The 16,114-nt window shown below is 54.3% G+C and overlaps 1 protein-coding gene across 1 annotated transcript in view; it reads left to right on the forward strand.

The window, feature by feature from the left end:
• Window positions 1-16,114, forward strand: part of ASS1 (argininosuccinate synthase 1) — a 52,064-nt gene that overhangs the window by 34,984 nt on the left and 966 nt on the right. Inside the window, exons 12-14 of the mRNA XM_027556579.1 lie at window positions 5,803-5,934; window positions 11,049-11,205; window positions 15,555-15,620. Coding sequence (XP_027412380.1) covers window positions 5,803-5,934; window positions 11,049-11,205; window positions 15,555-15,620 — 355 coding nt within the window. The remainder of the gene's footprint in view (window positions 1-5,802; window positions 5,935-11,048; window positions 11,206-15,554; window positions 15,621-16,114) is intronic.

Raw genomic sequence — 16,114 nt, forward strand, 5'->3', positions numbered from 1 at the left:
GTAAATGAAATCAGTGGGGAGGAGAAGGGGGGCGAGGCAGGCAGGAGGGAAGCTGAGAAGGAGCTGGCGCTGGTTCGTCCCTCACCTTCTCCCCCCAGCCCGGCCCCATGGGTCTCGCCTCTGCCGCTTCCCTCGGTGACTCCCTCCGCACTCGCCTCCTCACCTGCCTTCTGTTCTCCCCTCCACTCCTCCCTTCCACTCTCTTCCATCTTCCTCACTCCTTCCCATCTCTCTCGCATCCTCCCCTCCTCTCTCACTTCCTCCTTACTCCATCACTTTCTGGCGAAGAAAGACTTACGAGTTGCCGCCCGCCTCTCCAGACCTCCCAGAGTCTCCGCTCAGACTGAACATTCCAGATTGGAGGGAGACTTGTGAGGCAAAGGTGTTCGCATTCCCAGAAGCCCGGAGTGGCCAGCATCAGAGGCCCACCCTGATTCCCAGGGTAGGGCCCGCGGGGCACCGTGAGCATAGAGGAAGGCTAGCAACCCACAGGGACTTGCCTCCCCATCACCATGGCAACTGCCTCTCTTCTTGGCCATGGGATCTAAGTGGGGAGCTCTTGGGCTCCAGCCCAGCTCCCCTCCCCTGGCCTTTCTGAATCCCTTCCTCTGGACACTGCTTACCCAAACGACCAGAGGCAGTGGTCCAGGTGCCTTAACCTCCACCTCTGCCCTCCCACCGCCCCCCACCCGAACCTCCGACCGAGTTGGCCGATCCCACTCAGTTCTGCCAAATTGCTCAATTTCTGGGCTAACCTGGCAGCCTCGGGAAAACAGATGAGAAAAATTTAAGCGGCTGCAGCTGTTTTGGTTCCCACCTCTTCCTCCTCGGTCCACTCTCCCCCCACCCCGGCCGCCCCCCAGCTCCTCGCCCTTCTTCCCCACCCGCTCCTCGGCAGTAATTATGGTGTGATTGAAGCCGCTCCGCAGAGAACCGCTGACACCTCTGTCTTTTTCCTGTAAACACGGGGAGATGAAAATAGACACTTGAATCCGCTGTGCGTGTCACTCGGAAGATGTCTGTTGTCTCTTCCCCAGCGACACCGAGACTCAGCTGTCATTTCCTCCTTCTTTTTGCGCAGTGGTTTGTATGCCGACTGTCAAAAGCCCCAAATCCATAGTCTTTAAGCATCAGGATTCTGTCACTGGGTTTTTTTTTTTAAGTCATTTTTTTCCCCAGAAGAAATACACAGAAATCATCTGTACCCCCTACCCCTGTGGAGAGGAGAAGGAAAGCTTTAAGACACACACACACACACACACGCACACACGACAACAGCAACCTGCAAACAAGCTTTTTGATCAGTCACAATTAACTTTAACACCTTCTAAGGCAAGGAACGGGAATATTAATTGTGCTGGTGTGTTTCACGGCTGCGGCTTCTCTTCTCGCCTATGACTCCTCCCGCAGCGCCCTCGGAGGGCTGACGGTCGTGTGGCTGGTCCTGAGGGCTCAGCGGTGGGTGACTGTCCACCAGACACTCTCTGTTCTTTTCCTGGGGACAGCTCTGATGGCGCAGTTTGGGGGTGGTGGTGGGGGACAGGGGCTTCCCAGGTGACTCAGTGGTAAAGAACTGGTCTCCAATGCAGGAGATGCGGGTTCAATCCCCAGGCTGGGAAGACACCCCCCCCCACCCCCCGGAGAAGGAAACAGCAACCCACTCCAGTATTCTTGCCTGGAGAATCCCATGGACAGAGGAGGCTGGCGGGCTACAGTCCATGGTGTCACAAGGAGTCAGACACGACTGAGTGACTAAATAACAACGGGGGTCGAGGGCTAGGACAAGTCATAGCTCTTCCTTGATGGAAAGCATGGATGTCCTCTCACCCTGCCAGCGACTGGTCCTGTTTCGTCTCTGGACTGTGGGGAGGTGATGCTAGGGAGCTGGCTACAGCGTTCCAGAAATGAAACCGCATGCGCACCAGGGCCATTGTGTCTGGGTGCTCACCTTCAGGCGCGTCTCAGTGGGACTTAGGCAAAAGAGCAGTCGACACTTGCCACCTTCTCCTCTTACAGGCAGGTTGCCTAGGCCACAGAGGGGGCTGAGGCAGCCCGAGGTCACACAGCAGAAGTGACTTGCGCTGAACAACTGTAAAGGTATAAGTTGAGAGGGACTTCTGGGCCGCACTCCTGATCTACGAATACAGCTTGGACTCAGCTGGCCGGGTGTGGACAGGAGAGCAAGGAGGCAGCTGGGTTCCCCAGGGGCTAAAGATGAGGGCAGCTCCTGCCCTTGGCCTGCCGTTGTGACTGTGTGTGTAAGAACGGGCTTTGAAAGTTTCTGGGTTTTTCCAAAATGTGGCAAAAGTAACAATCAGGAAGAATTAGAAGGCCCATTTCTAGTCCAGTAAATACTGAGTTCCTAGTATGTAGAGTTCAGTTCTGACTCTTTGGGACCTGATTGACTCTTTGGGACCCCACGGACTATAGCCCACCAGGCTCCTCTGTCCATGGTATTTCCCAGGCAAGGATGCTGGGGTGGGTTGCCATTTCCTCCTCCAGGGGATCAGCCCTACCCAGGGATCGAACCTGTGTCTCTTACGTCTCCTGCATTGTCAGGCAGATTCTTTACCCCTGAGCCACCTGGGAAGCCCGGTATATAGTAAATATATATTGAGTTGCTAGATATATATATTGAGTTGCTAGAATGAGAAGACAAATAAGGCTTTGCCATTATCTTGCTGTTGGTGACTCTTGGTGATAAAGTTTCTAGAAAAACTGAAAGCTTGCCCCTTTTACCTTGTGGTTATTTCTGTCTTTTTTATTTTTTTTTGGAAGTAGATGTTTCCAAAAACTCTGCAGCCCTCTAACATTGTAAACAGACTGCTGTAAACATCAGGCCTTTCTCAGTGGCCTGGGGTCATCGGAAGCCACTTGTTTATGGCTCCCTAGTGTCCCCAAATCAACAGACATGAATTTGAGCAAACCCCGGGCGATGGTGAAGGACAGGGAAGCCTGGCGTGCTGCAGTCCGTGGGGTCACCAAGAGTCAGACATGACTGAGCGACTGAACAACTGTCCCCAGAAGGCGCCAGCCCAGAGCCTGTGCTGAGTGCTTGTCTGCTTTTCACAGGCGTTCTGTGTCCAGTGTCCCCAGTCTCACGCTGTCGTTTTCTCAGCCACCCACCTGTCTCCCACCTCGTCAGCCCTTCTAAGCTCCTTCGGGGTTGTGTCTCTGAGGCAGTTTGTGGACGCGGATGACAGAGCCGGTTTGAACTGTGTTTATGAGAGTCATGATGAGGGGTGGTGAGGGCCTGAGGCGCTCCCCGGGGAGTCGAGGGCTTGGGCCTGCTGCGTGAACTGAGGGATGGTGGTGTTTTCCTACCGGGGAAACAGCTGTGTTTACCCCCACAACTGATTCAGGACAGCAGAAGTGGCCCAAGAGCTGCAGGCACACGAGTGAAACAGGACCAGCGTGTCCTAGCAACGCCTTGCCTCTCTGCGCATGTCCCCGAACCCCAGGATGTGGGGGGTTTGCAGATAAGAGACCCGCTTCCCCATAGACAGGCTCTTTTCCACTCTGGAACACCTCAGAGCCTTGGGAACACTCTTTCTTGGCCACAGCACCTCAGATTTGGGTGTCCCTTTCATGCTTGGTGAGCACTGGATCACTTTGCAAAAGGCCTAAGAGGCAACCAAGTGCAGAGATGGAAAACTCAGAGGCAGGTCTCAGTCTCCCCATCTGTGAAATGGGTGTGTTGTGCCAAATCAGGATTTTTAAGGACCGCTTGTGGAGTCCAGGGTTTGCAGGGGGACTTCTGCTCCCCACAGCTGGACCTCGTCTTTAATTGTATATGTTGAGTTTCCGCCTAAGGATGTTTGAATCCTGAGTTTGCAGCTGAGTTAGGAAAATACAGGCCATCGTTATGGGCCCTGACATTTCTATGGATTCCCAGACTTAGATTAAAGACCAGAGAAGTTCTCAGAGGAGAAAATTTCTGGCTACTTACATCAGACACAACCTTGGTCATGTCCCCTATGGACTTCAGAGTTTAAACAATCTCTTCCTTTCTGGTTTTTGGTTTTTTTGTTTTTAAGCATTTTTAAATTGTGGTAAAATATACAAAACATTGGGAAAAAATCCTGATGCTGGGAAAGACTGAAGGCAAAAGAAGGGGGCAGCAAAGGATGAGATGGTTAGATAGCATCACCGACTCAATGAACATGAATTTGAGCAAACTCCAGGAGATGGTGAAGGACAGGGAAGTCGGGCATGCTGCAGTCCATGGGTTTGCAAAGAGTTGGATATGACTTAGCAACTGAACAACAACAAACACAAAACATAAAGCTTACCATTTAAACTGTTTTGAGGGTCCTGTTCAGTAGTATTAAGGACAACATTCATGTTGCTGTGTGAGCACCAGCCTGCATCTCCAGAACTCTTTCGTCTTCTCAAAGCGAGGCCCTGTTAAACACCAGCTCCCCTCTCCCCCTCCCCAGCCCCTGGCACCCAGCTTTCCATTTGGTTTCTATGAACTGGACTCTTAGGAACCTCACGTGAGCAGGATGACACAGTATTTGTCTCTTGGTGATTTGTCTCTGGTTGATTTCCATGTATCCTGTCTTCGCATGTATCAGGACTTCCTTTTAAGGCTGAATGTTTCACTATGGAAATATCTCTTCTGTTTATCCATCCATCTATTGTTGGGCATTCTGATTGCGTCCACCTTTTGGTTCTTGTGCATAATGCTGCCATGAACGTGGGCGTATGAATCCCTCCTGTGGAAAGATGACCACGTAAATTTTGAGGAAAACCAAAACTCTGTCCCTTTAACGCCATAACACTATTTGGTGGGAAGAAAGGGACTTTTGGGGGTGGCGTTCGTCGGGGAGGGTTATGACCGCTTCATCAGGACAGCAGACACAAGGCAGGTTTATCCAAGGTGCTCACCCGAACTTGACTCATGGGGCTACACTGCCAGGATTGCCGGGGCCAATTCCACCTCTTGGTGCCTCAGTGTCCCCAAACCTAGGATGGTGCCCACTCATCAGATCTCCCTCCCAGGGCCACACTCAGCGCAGGGCCAGGAGCCCCCTTGTCACGAGGAGGTGGTGTGGTCCAAGCAGGTTGTTTAGCAGATGGAAGATTCAGGCCAGAGATGATGGGGAGGACGCTGGTCAAGACCGTCTTCCCGCGACCTTCCAGGTGTGGTCTCATCACCTGCTGGTCCACAGGGAAGCAGACAGCACCACTCAGGGACCGTCCCCAGCTCCACTCCAGCTACGTCCCTCCCCCCAGGAGGCTCAGTTTCCCCATCGGTACAGTGGGGTCAGCCCCGAGTTGACCAAGGTGGCGAGGATTTCTCAGCAAAGACGAGGCTGCAGGGGAGCCGCCAGCCGAAACTGGCATGTGTGTGCACACGTGTCCACGCGTGTGCATGTGTGTGAACAGCCGTCCCCTCCCCTGGCTCCCTAGGGGAAGGCAGGAAGGGACGTTCAGGGCCCTGGGCTCCAGCAGAATCGGTTTAATTACAGGTTTTCAGCTGCGGGCCGGTGGGCATGAGTTGGGGAGGAGGGGGGAACGGCTCTGAAACCCTGTCATTTTCCAGCATCTGAGGGCCTCTGCAAAGGGGGGCATCTAGACATTTTCTCCGCAAGCCGCAGAGTGGACTGTCGTGGCCCCAGCGTGAACATAATGGCAGATGCATTTTGCAGCAAGCTGGGAGTGAATGGGTCCGACCGGCTTGTCTCCTGTCAGACGAGTCATTATTATTATTTTTTTTTTTGTCATTGGCTGACAGTTTGGGTTTCATGCGTTTCTCTCTTTTTTTCTTCTCTTCCCCCTGCCTGGAAAAATGGCTAGGTATCTACGAGACCCCAGCGGGGACGATCCTTTACCACGCTCATTTAGACATCGAGGCCTTCACCATGGACCGGGAAGTGCGCAAAATCAAGCAAGGCCTCGGCTTGAAATTCGCCGAGCTGGTCTACACGGGTGCGTAGAGCCTGCAGGGGCTGCCTCCCCTCCCTGACCCAGGGGCACCCTCCTCCTCCAGTCCCAACTTACCCACTGCCACCTGCGCTAGAGCCTGGAAGATGCAGGTTGAAAGGGCTGGAGAGAGGGCAGGAGGCAAGGAGCGAGGAGGGGACTGTGGGACCTGCCTTGTTCATGAGGTCTTGAGGGAAGCGCGCCAGTTCCCCGGGGGCGTCTCGCTGCTCTGCTGCCTGCAGCCCATGGGACTGCAGAGGGGGCCAGGGCAGCATCCTGCCAAGTTTCATTCAGCATGTGCCGGGTACCTGGCACCATGTGGGGACACGAGCCATCCCGGAGGGCCCCCTCCCCCAAGTTCCTAAGAGAGCTGCAGCCAGAAACCAAGGCTCCGGGCAAAGGGAACTTATAGAGCATTACCCAACTGGAAGTGGCCAAGTTGGGCTGGACTTCAGGTCAGCCTGTCTCCAGGCAGAACCCAGAGCCACTCCATGAATTGCCTCAAGCCAGAGAAAGCCTACCTTGACCAAGAATAGGGTCTGAGCACTACATGGGCCAGATCCCCACTCAGAAGCCACCAGGGCCACACATACCCATTTCACAGGTGAGGAGACTGAGTTTCCATGCCTCATCTGCCATCTGACCAGGCCTCCTGACTCCAGATCCATCCCAGACATTGTAACAGGAGTGAGCAGATCCAACCTGTTGCCTGTTTTTGTTCAGCCCATAGACTAAGACCAATTTTTACATTTTTCAGTGGTTGAGGAAATTTTTTTTTAAGTAATATGTATTTCATTTAATATGAAAATCATAAGAAATTCAAATTTCAGCATCCATAAATAGTTTTTTGGAGAAGGAAATGGCCCACCCATTCCAGTATTCTTGCCTTGAAAATCCCATGGACAGAGGAGCCTGGCAGGCTACAATCTATGGTATCACAAAAGAGTCAGACATGACTTCACAACTAAACACCAACAAATAGTTTTTTTGGCACCTCCTTGCTCATTTGTGTCCATGTTGCTGTCTGTGGCCACTTTGGAACGGCTCTGGCATAGCTGAGTAGTAGCTAGGGAAGCTACATGGCCCATAGAGCCTAAAATATTTACTATCTGGCCCTTTCTAGAAAGGGCTGACCCTATTCTATAACAGTCACATCTCCCTAATTTGAGAAATCACGTCATAACAGACCCTCTCAGCTGTTGGGAGGATGGCCTGCCGTTCTCTGGGAGCCTAGATGTCAGAAGGACCTCGGGAAAGTTAATATTCATAGCAGCAGCCTGGTATAAGTCTCACCTCTTCCACTGGTCCTCCACTTGGAGGTTTCACTTCCTCTGAAACCTTGGAATAGCTATAACTCATCACGGGGTTTCAGGGCGACATGGTGGTTATTGGCTGGCATTATTTTTCCCTCCCATTGTTCCCAGCAGCTTTGAAACCCCAGGGCCCCCCTCTTCCCAGGTACAGACAGGTGTTTAAATACCATTGTCTCCTGCAGACTCTTGTGCTCAGTGGGGTTTCCATGCTGAAAGGTGGATTTTGGTTACAAAGTGGGAGAGTCATTAAGCTGTGGCAGGCTGTGATGGGGGACAGCACCTGGCCGAGGCTGCTTCTGGGGCGTCCGTGGGGCTGAGCGGGGACCAGGCTGCCAGGCTCCCCACACAAGATTGGCTGCCGACTCTTGCTGCCCAGCCCTGAACCGGGTATTACCTAATCTCAGCTGCACAGAGGTGAGATGAAAATGCTTGTCCAAGGTTTCAGAGCTGCTGAGCCGTGGCTTGGAGCCCAGGACAAGCTGGCTTCAGAGGCCAAGTTCTCGGCCACTTCAGTAGATGCTGGGGGATGGGAAGGTGGGCTGAGCCCATTTGCGAGGGGTGACCAAGGGGCACTGGCGTGTACAGGCCCACCCTGGGTGTCTGGGGCACAGGTTGGCCCCCAGCTGAGGGGCTGGTGCCTCTGCACTGGGCTGCCTGTGTTGAGTCCTTGCTGTCACCCACTGAGCCCCCTAAATCCCCAAAGGTTACAGTGATTAGGTTTCAAAGGAAATGAAACCTCAGAGTGGAGGCTCCTGCCAGGTAGTTGTTATTAAGTTCAGCCAGGTGCCTCTGATGTCCAGGCCCCCATAGATGTCAAGGTTGGCATTCGGCACCAGCCTGTTCCCTCAACAGCTCCGAAGGGCTGTGTGATAGGATTTCTCTCATTAGGGATGCATAAATGTTAGAGAGTGGGGTTCAGCTTCAGCATGTTCCTTAAGCCCCCTGTGCCTCGGTTTCTTCCTCTGAAGAGTGGAGATGAGGCTGCCTGTCTTACAGTGAGGACTCAATACATAGATATGGGCTTCCCAGGTAGCATGAGTGGTAAAGAACCCGCCTGCCAATGTCAGAGATACAAGAGACACAGGTTTGATCCCTGGGTTGGAAAGATCCCGTGGAGAAGGAAATGGCAACCCACTCCAATATTCTTGCCTGGAGAATCCCATGGACAGAGAATCTTGGTGGAGTACAGCCCATAGGGTTGCAAAGAGTCGGACACGACTGAAGCAACTTAGCACATATGCATTGCATAGATATTGGCAAAGCCTCTAGGAGAGTGCCTGACGTGGTCTCCGAATGTGAACATAGGAGAACAAGGCTTTGCCTCTGGCTGGGTAGATCTTGAATCTGTCTCCTCCCTCAGCCTCAGTTTCCTCTCCTGTAAGATAGGGGCACTGGGCCAGATCCCTTCTGTTCTGTCTAGCTCCCCCTGAAGATCTATCATTCTGCTCTGGCACTTGGCTTTCTTGGAGCCACTGTGGTCTCAGGGCCCGGGGAGACTGAGGCCCAAGAAAGCCCTTCTGTCTCGGGCCCACTCCCAGCTGCCCCAGCTTCTGTGACCACTGTCTTTCCTCTCACGCCATTCTCAAATTTCCTAATGTGGCTGTATGAAGTTTGCACAGGCACCCTCCCTCCAGGACCAGGCATGGGCCTCACCCCGCAGGGTCATCCTGGCAGGACCCCAGCTTCAGGGCCCCTCCATTTAGGGGGTGTAGGTCACCTCTCCCCTCACCTCAGTTTCTTCGACAGTAAAATGGGTATAATACACAGAGGATTGTCATCCTAATTAACACAGAGTTTGGCTCAGCCCCACCCACCATGCACCCCCAGCCTGGGACACTCAGGGTCTCCCCAGGGCAGTTCTCAGGGCTCACTGTACCCCCACCCTGGGTTGGGTCTGCTGAGAAGAGAAACCTGAGCGCAAGACCCCTGTGGAGGCAGCGGGGGAGACCTGAGATAAAAGCCCAGGAGCTCCTACTGGGTTCTCTGCCCCCTTATCTGGCTACATCGCTTCCTCTCTTCCAACCTGTGAACCTAATGGGCTAGTTACCCTGACTTAGAAAGATGGCCGAGCCACTGGGGCACGGGGTAGGGAGGGGTGCATGGCCCTCAGTGTCCCCTCCCACGGGAGTCTGGGCTACAGGCAGGAGCACTCCGGACCGTGCTGTGTGGTTTGGAAAGGTTCTCTCCTTCTCGGGTGTCTGTCGCCCTGGATACAGTGAGGACCGGCAGAGGCCACATTCAGATCTCAAAAGCAGAAGTGCTCACTGAATCCCCACAGCCCCTAGAGAGTGGTTGGTAGCACCTCACTGTGCAAACAAGGAGACTACGTACAGCACAGAGGCCACACGGCCTGCCAAGGTGGAGCTGGAGGTGAGCATAGGAGAGGGAGGACCCAACCCCTTCTCTCCCTGCCCGGCCCTCCCTGAAGTCTGCAAGGACCCATCACAGGGAGGGCCTGCTCCCCATTCCCACGGACAGCCTCAGCAGGTGCCCCCGGAGGCCTGAGTCTCCAACAATAGCCACAGACCTGGGGCTGACCTGACCCTTTATCAGGGCAGGAGATCACACACCATCTGGCCCCGCAGCTGCCCAGGTGGGCTCACCTTTCCAGCTCCGTTTCAGAGAAATCCTACCCCTCGCCCTGTCCCTCCCCCAACCCCGATCATGGCCCCCCTGCCCTCGGCAGAGACTGAGAGGAGCCACTGTCCAGACCCTGGGAAGACGGGACTGAACACACAGCCCTCCCCGGCCTGAGGGATTCGGGGCGGGAGGAGGGGGTGCAATGCGTTTCTCAGGCACCTCGGGCCTGTTTTAGGTACAGACGGCAAAGCTGCAAGACAATCATACAAGGCAGAGTTGTTAGAACTCGGGCCCACTGAGGTCAGGTCCAGCCCCCACCACTGCAGCCTGTGTGATCGGGGAAAAGTCTCAAGTCCTTGAGCTTAACTTCCTCGCACAGAAAAGAGAGAAGCTAAGAGAAATTTAGCCCCAAGACTAAGACTCTTTGGGAGGATTCAAAGAGCTAGTCCAGGAACTTCCCTAGTGGTCCAGCGGTTGAGACTCCAAGCTTCCAATGCAGGGGGCATGGGTTAGATCCCTGGTCAAAGACAGGGCACTTTTTTCAAAGGGGTCTGCCCATCCTGAGGGGTGGGGCTCTGCCTGGCTCTTGGCCCAGTGTTCACAGCAGTCCTGAGTCCATGGCCTCCACACAATAAGCCTGCTGGCCCTGGGAGTGGGGGAAGGTAGGGTCATTCCCCCTTAGCAGATGGGGGAACAGGCACAGAGAGGTGAAGGCCCCACACACCTGGTCTTGCTGACCCCAAACCCACCACCCAGCTGGGCACCCCCATCACTCGGTGACATATATCTGAGTCCTACTTGAGGTCTTCTGCCTAATTTATCAGTCCGCTGCCCTGAGAAGACTGAGCCCCCATGGGCAAAAGATGGGGGTCTCTTCACCGCTGTCTCCCCAGCACCTGACCTCTGGAGCTCCCTGAATATCTGTGGCATGAAGCAGTAGGTTAAAACCCCTCCTCCTGACCCTTGAGAGGTGACTGCATTGTAGCAGGGGTTGGGACAGAACCCTACAAGGTCACAGGACTGGGCAGCTGGGCTTGCTCCTCAGTGTGGTCATTTACAAGTGCACACTGAGCCGGGACTCCGCACTGAACAACACAGATACAGGACTGCCTCCCTCCCAGGCTCACGTCTGCCACGACGGGGCCCCATGTGGATCCAGTTCCGTCCACATCCTGGGGCAGCAACACAGCGGGCCTCACTGGCACCCTTGTTTCTTCCTCCCCACAGGTTTCTGGCACAGCCCCGAGTGTGAATTTGTCCGCCACTGCATTGCCAAGTCCCAGGAGCGCGTGGAAGGGAAAGTGCAGGTGTCCGTCTTCAAGGGCCAGGTGTACATCCTTGGCCGGGAGTCCCCACTGTCCCTCTACAATGAGGAGCTCGTGAGGTAGGTGCCTCCCACCCCTGCCCCCAGCTGGGCACAGACCCTCGGGTGCAGCATCTCCTCTCACTGTCTTTCTCAGCAAGGATGCTCCCAAGCATGTGCAAGGTGTGGAGGAGACAGTCCCGAAGAGCATTCACACCACCTCTGTCCTCGTGGAACTTACAGGCTAGATGGGGAGAAAGCCCCAGTCAGAGGATCATCCGAGTGTAGGATTAGGGAAGCTGGTGCTGGACCACCCAGAGATATAGGATACCTGGGCTGGGTATAATAACGCGGGTGGGGAGACGCGTCCCTGTGGAAGTCATCTCTGAGCTGGTCTCTGAAAGAAAGGAGTGTACCAGGGGGAGAGGCAGGGCCGGAGCATTTCCAGAGAGACTGTCCTGTGCAGAGAGTCCAAGTCATGGAAGAACCCAGAACATGGCACAAGAAGAACTCCAGGGTGGGAGGGCCCTGGAGCCAGATTGTAAAGGACTGTGGCTTTGGTCCTCTCTGGCTGCTCTGGATTTAAGCGAGGTGGGAGCTGGCAGGGATGGACACAGGCCTCCCAGTGGGACCTGCTGGAGGCTTGGACCAGTCTGCTGGATCTGGGAATAGAGATCAGCAGATGGATTTGGCAGATATTTAGGAGGTGGAATTAAAAGGGCTTGGATGGGGAGAGAGATGGAAAAGTTCAGAACCACCCCAGGCTTTCCAGCATGAGCCGCTGGGTAGACTTTGATGGCAATGACTGAGTTGAGAGAATGGGAGAAAATCACGCATTGGGATTTGGACATCTTGAGGGTTAGTTTTCTTTGAGATTTGGGCCAGGAGAACTATAGTTGGCGGTTGGACACACAGGGCTAGAGTTAAGGAGAAACATAGGCTGAAGACATTGGGTGGTAAGGCCAAGAGGAGACTGCCAAGGGGAACAACAGAGTTGGGTGAGAGGGAGCCAGGAGGGAGCCTTGAAGAGCTGCCTCCCGCGATGGGTCAGGGTGAGGGAGCTGAATGGCTGTGGGAGAGGTTGGGGAGCCCTGGCAGGCTGGGTCAAAGGTGAAAGTGTGAAAGGGTTAGTCGCTGAGTCTGACTCTTGTGACCCCATGAACTGTAGCCCAATAGGCTCCTCTGTCCATGGAATTCTCCAAGCCAGAATACTGTAGTGGGTTGCCATTCTCTTCTCCAGGGGATCTTCCTGACCCAGGGATCGAACCTGGGTCTCCCACACTGCAGGCAGATTCTTTAGCAGGTGCCTATTAGCTGTACCTGTGTTTGCATCTTGAATGAGAGACTGGCCTTGACCATGGAGCCAAGTGGCCCCTTTGGAGGTCACCTGGTCAAACAAGAGGTGGGGACAGGCAACCCCACCTGATGCAAGGCCCAGGCCCTGTGTGGCCCCTCCCGGAAGGCAGTCAGGAATTAAAGTACGAGTTTTGTTTGGCAGTCAATATTATTTTTCTCTCTCTGTTCTCTTTGCCATGTTGCACTTCTCTCCCCCCCTTCAATCTTTCTAAACACTTTATAAGCCATAAATATAACCGAATCAGTTTAGATCAGTCGGGGTAAATGTCAAATTATCTTCTCTCTTTCTCTCTCTGGCTCTTTCTTCCCTCCCCCTCCAAATCTACAGCCTCTAATAATCTGTCCAACCCTTCATTAAGCCTTACAGTCTCACTCGGGGAGATTAAATGAATAAAGTAAAAAGGGAAAGGGGAAAAAAAGAGAGAAAAGCAGGAGCATTTATTCTCACTGTGTCTCCGACCATTTCCCTTTTCTTTCTGATTTCTACATCGCTGACTTGAAAGCCCTTGAGTGACAGCGTCACAGGGACTGGCGAGGAAGCCCCTAGAGGTAGCAGAACTGGAAATGCCGCGGCACAGTAGGTAGAAAGTAACGTAATTACAGAGCAGGTCAGAGCCACTCGAATGAACAAAAATAAAAGCACAGAGGTTTTCTGTAGACCGTCAGGGGAGGTAAAAAAAAAAAAATTCATTGTAAACTCTTTTTTCCACAGTGCACCCCCCCACCACCACACCACCCAAACTTCAGTATTTTAAGAGAGGTTTTTCAGTTCCCGAGAAACACCTCGGGGACTCTTAGGCAGTCTGGTGGGACAGGTTTGTCCCAGAGGTGGGCTTCTCTTTGGCAGGGACTGCCGGGGTGGTCTGAAGGGCCAGTCTGGGGGAAGAGGGTGGGAGAGTTTGTTTTGACTCATGAGAGATGGCTGGCCAGCCAGGGAGAAGGGGAACAGGATCCGGCCCTGCTTTCTCCCTGGGCTGAATACAGGGACTCTTCCAAAGGGGCAAGGCAACTTGGAGAGCAGGAGTGAGGCCAGGTGTCCAAAGTCTGTTCGATGGTTGGTGGGGGCCGGGGGTGGGTGGCTCAGGAAGGGCTCGTGTTAAGCTTTATCACCCCAGCAACATCTGTAAAAGCCATTCCAGGAGGCCGATGCTTTAGTTTGGTCCAGCCTCTCCCTGCCCAGGGAAGGGTCCCAAGCAGCAGCCCCCTAGAATCTTTTCCGCTTCCTGTTAATCGGCTCCTGGTGACTTTGGCCACCTGAGCCCTAGAGGAGCCGGTGGAGGTGAAAAGGAGGGAGCGTGGGAGTTCCATGTGCCAGCTTCAAGGTCCCGTGAAGGTCAGGGCGAGGGCATAGTGGGGGGAGGCCCAGAGCCCGCGTCCCGACAAGCCACAGTGCAGCCGGGTGCAGAGACTCCAGTTTACAATGATTTTTTTTTTTTTTTTTAACCTCCCCTGATGCTCTACAAGCCCACAGTACAAGCCCACAGTCCACAAAGAGCCAGTCAAAGGCACAGCCTCGGGGTCTGGGAAAAACAGCAGATCCCCTTAGCTCCCCCCACCCCTCAAACCCCCACCACCCCCCCCTCCATCTTACCTCTCTGGAGAAGGGTTCTGAGGGGGCAGGCCACCTCCTTGTCAGTGAGAACCTTGAGACCACTTTATCCTGAGGCTAGAGTTCTGCAGACATGAAGACAAGGGGCTAATTCAGGGCAGGATGCAACAGGGGCCCCGTGAGAAACAGGAGGGACCCCTTCCCCTGGGGGGATTCAGAGGGTGGCCTGGTGGAGTCAGATGTGAGGCCACAACACTCTGAACTTGTCCTCAAAGAGCGGATCACAGCCAGTAAATTATCGAGGGCAGGTGGGTGATTGATTGCTTATGTCTGCACCCGCCGCCCCTCCACGTGGGAGCTGCTCCTGCCAGGTCCTTGTTTCCTCAGCATCTGGCTCGGTGCCTGGCGGGTAGTAGGTGCTTAATAAATACCTGAGTAAATGAACAGGTGAATGAATGATGTTAGTGGCACTGAGTGCTTACCAGATGCCAGCTACATCATTTTATGTGGAGCCCGTGACAATGCTGGAGGGGCTTCCCTGCTGGCTCAGCAGGAAAGAATCTGCCTGCAATGCTGGAGATGTGGGGTTCGATCCCCGGGTCCGGAAGATCCCCTGGAGGAGAAATGGCGACTCACTCCAGTATTCTTGCCTGGGAAATCCTGTGGATCGAGGAGCCTGGAGGGCTACAATGGGGTCGAGAAAGAGTCGGACATGACTGAGCGACTAAACAACGATGACAACAAATGGTAACGATGAAGGTCCTGTTTCACAAATGAAAGACTGGAACTCAAAAAGCAAAAACATTTGCCCTAAGGTCTGTGCTGGGGGTGGAGCCAGGATGCACAACCAGGTGACCGGATCTGAACGACTGTGGTTGCGAAGGGTTCCGAAGGGCAGCTAAGCGAGAACAATCAAAAGAGGAAGGCTGTTGAATCGATGGAAACTGTATATGGGGACAAAAAAAAATCTGTTCTGCTGAGGGCAATGGGAGCTGACGGTGCCTTTTTCACGACCAGCTGGCATGGGGTGGGTGCCCAGGTTTGAAGATGGATTAGACTCAGTCTCACTCACTGGGCAGACAAGGTCAAAAAGGCTTCGTGGGCAAATCTTGAAGGCTGGGGCCTCCCTGCAGCTTGTGGGACACCGTCACGCATGTCTGAGGCTGTTTGGTGTGTAACCTCGGCCTCCCAGGCCTTCAGACCGCTGAACATCATCAGCTCCTCCTGGACACCCTGAGGGCAGAGGTGGCTCCGATGCGTGTCCTGAGGGTACGGGTGCAGTGCTCTGGTTGGTGGCAGGAGTTCACCCGGCTGGCACTGGCAGGGCCAGGACCCAGCCCGCCCATCTGCATGGCAGGGTTGTGGCTCCCTGCTCTCCAGCCCCGGGACAGGGTAGGGCTCCCCGAACCGGAAGGAAAACAGTGAAGAGCCAGAGTGCAGGCAGGGTTGGATCCACACAGGAAACACCTGGGTGTCTGTGAGGCTGGGGTCCCCCGGATGCTGACGAGCTCCCACTCTTTTGCAGCATGAACGTGCAGGGAGACTACGAGCCGGTTGATGCCACTGGTTTCATCAACATCAATTCCCTCAGGTGAGAAGCCCTGGCCCCTGATGGGCCCTCAGACCTTCCAGGTGTGGGGAGCCAGCTCTGAAGGGACCTCAGTGTTCTGACCACTGCTGTGCCCTAGACAAGCCCCACCTTCCTGTCCCTCAACCACAGCATCCTCAGTGCCTGCTCTGGACCCAGCCTCCGCAGGACCGGAAGGCACACTTGCTGACAGCCAAGGGCAACAGAGTCCCGGGCACTTGAGTTCCGGGTTTCTGAGTTGCCTCTGACACTCACTCCCATCCTCTCCAACCACAGGGACTCCACCAGGAGCCCCTTTCCCGAGCAGCTTAGCAAGGGAGACAGCCAAGAGGTAGAAAGGAGCCACAGAAGGTCACCAACTCCTGCCTTCTCATCCCCATGCAGGTCTAACTGGAGACACGGATCTCCATGGCCCAGGGTGCGTGATACACACCAACTGAGGCCACTCAGACCTGGGTTCAAGTCCTGGTTCTGCAGTTTGGGTTCAGACCCTTTCC

This window comes from Bos indicus x Bos taurus, chromosome 11, assembly GCF_003369695.1.
Source record: "Bos indicus x Bos taurus breed Angus x Brahman F1 hybrid chromosome 11, Bos_hybrid_MaternalHap_v2.0, whole genome shotgun sequence".
NCBI classification, from domain to species: Eukaryota; Metazoa; Chordata; class Mammalia; order Artiodactyla; family Bovidae; genus Bos; species Bos indicus x Bos taurus.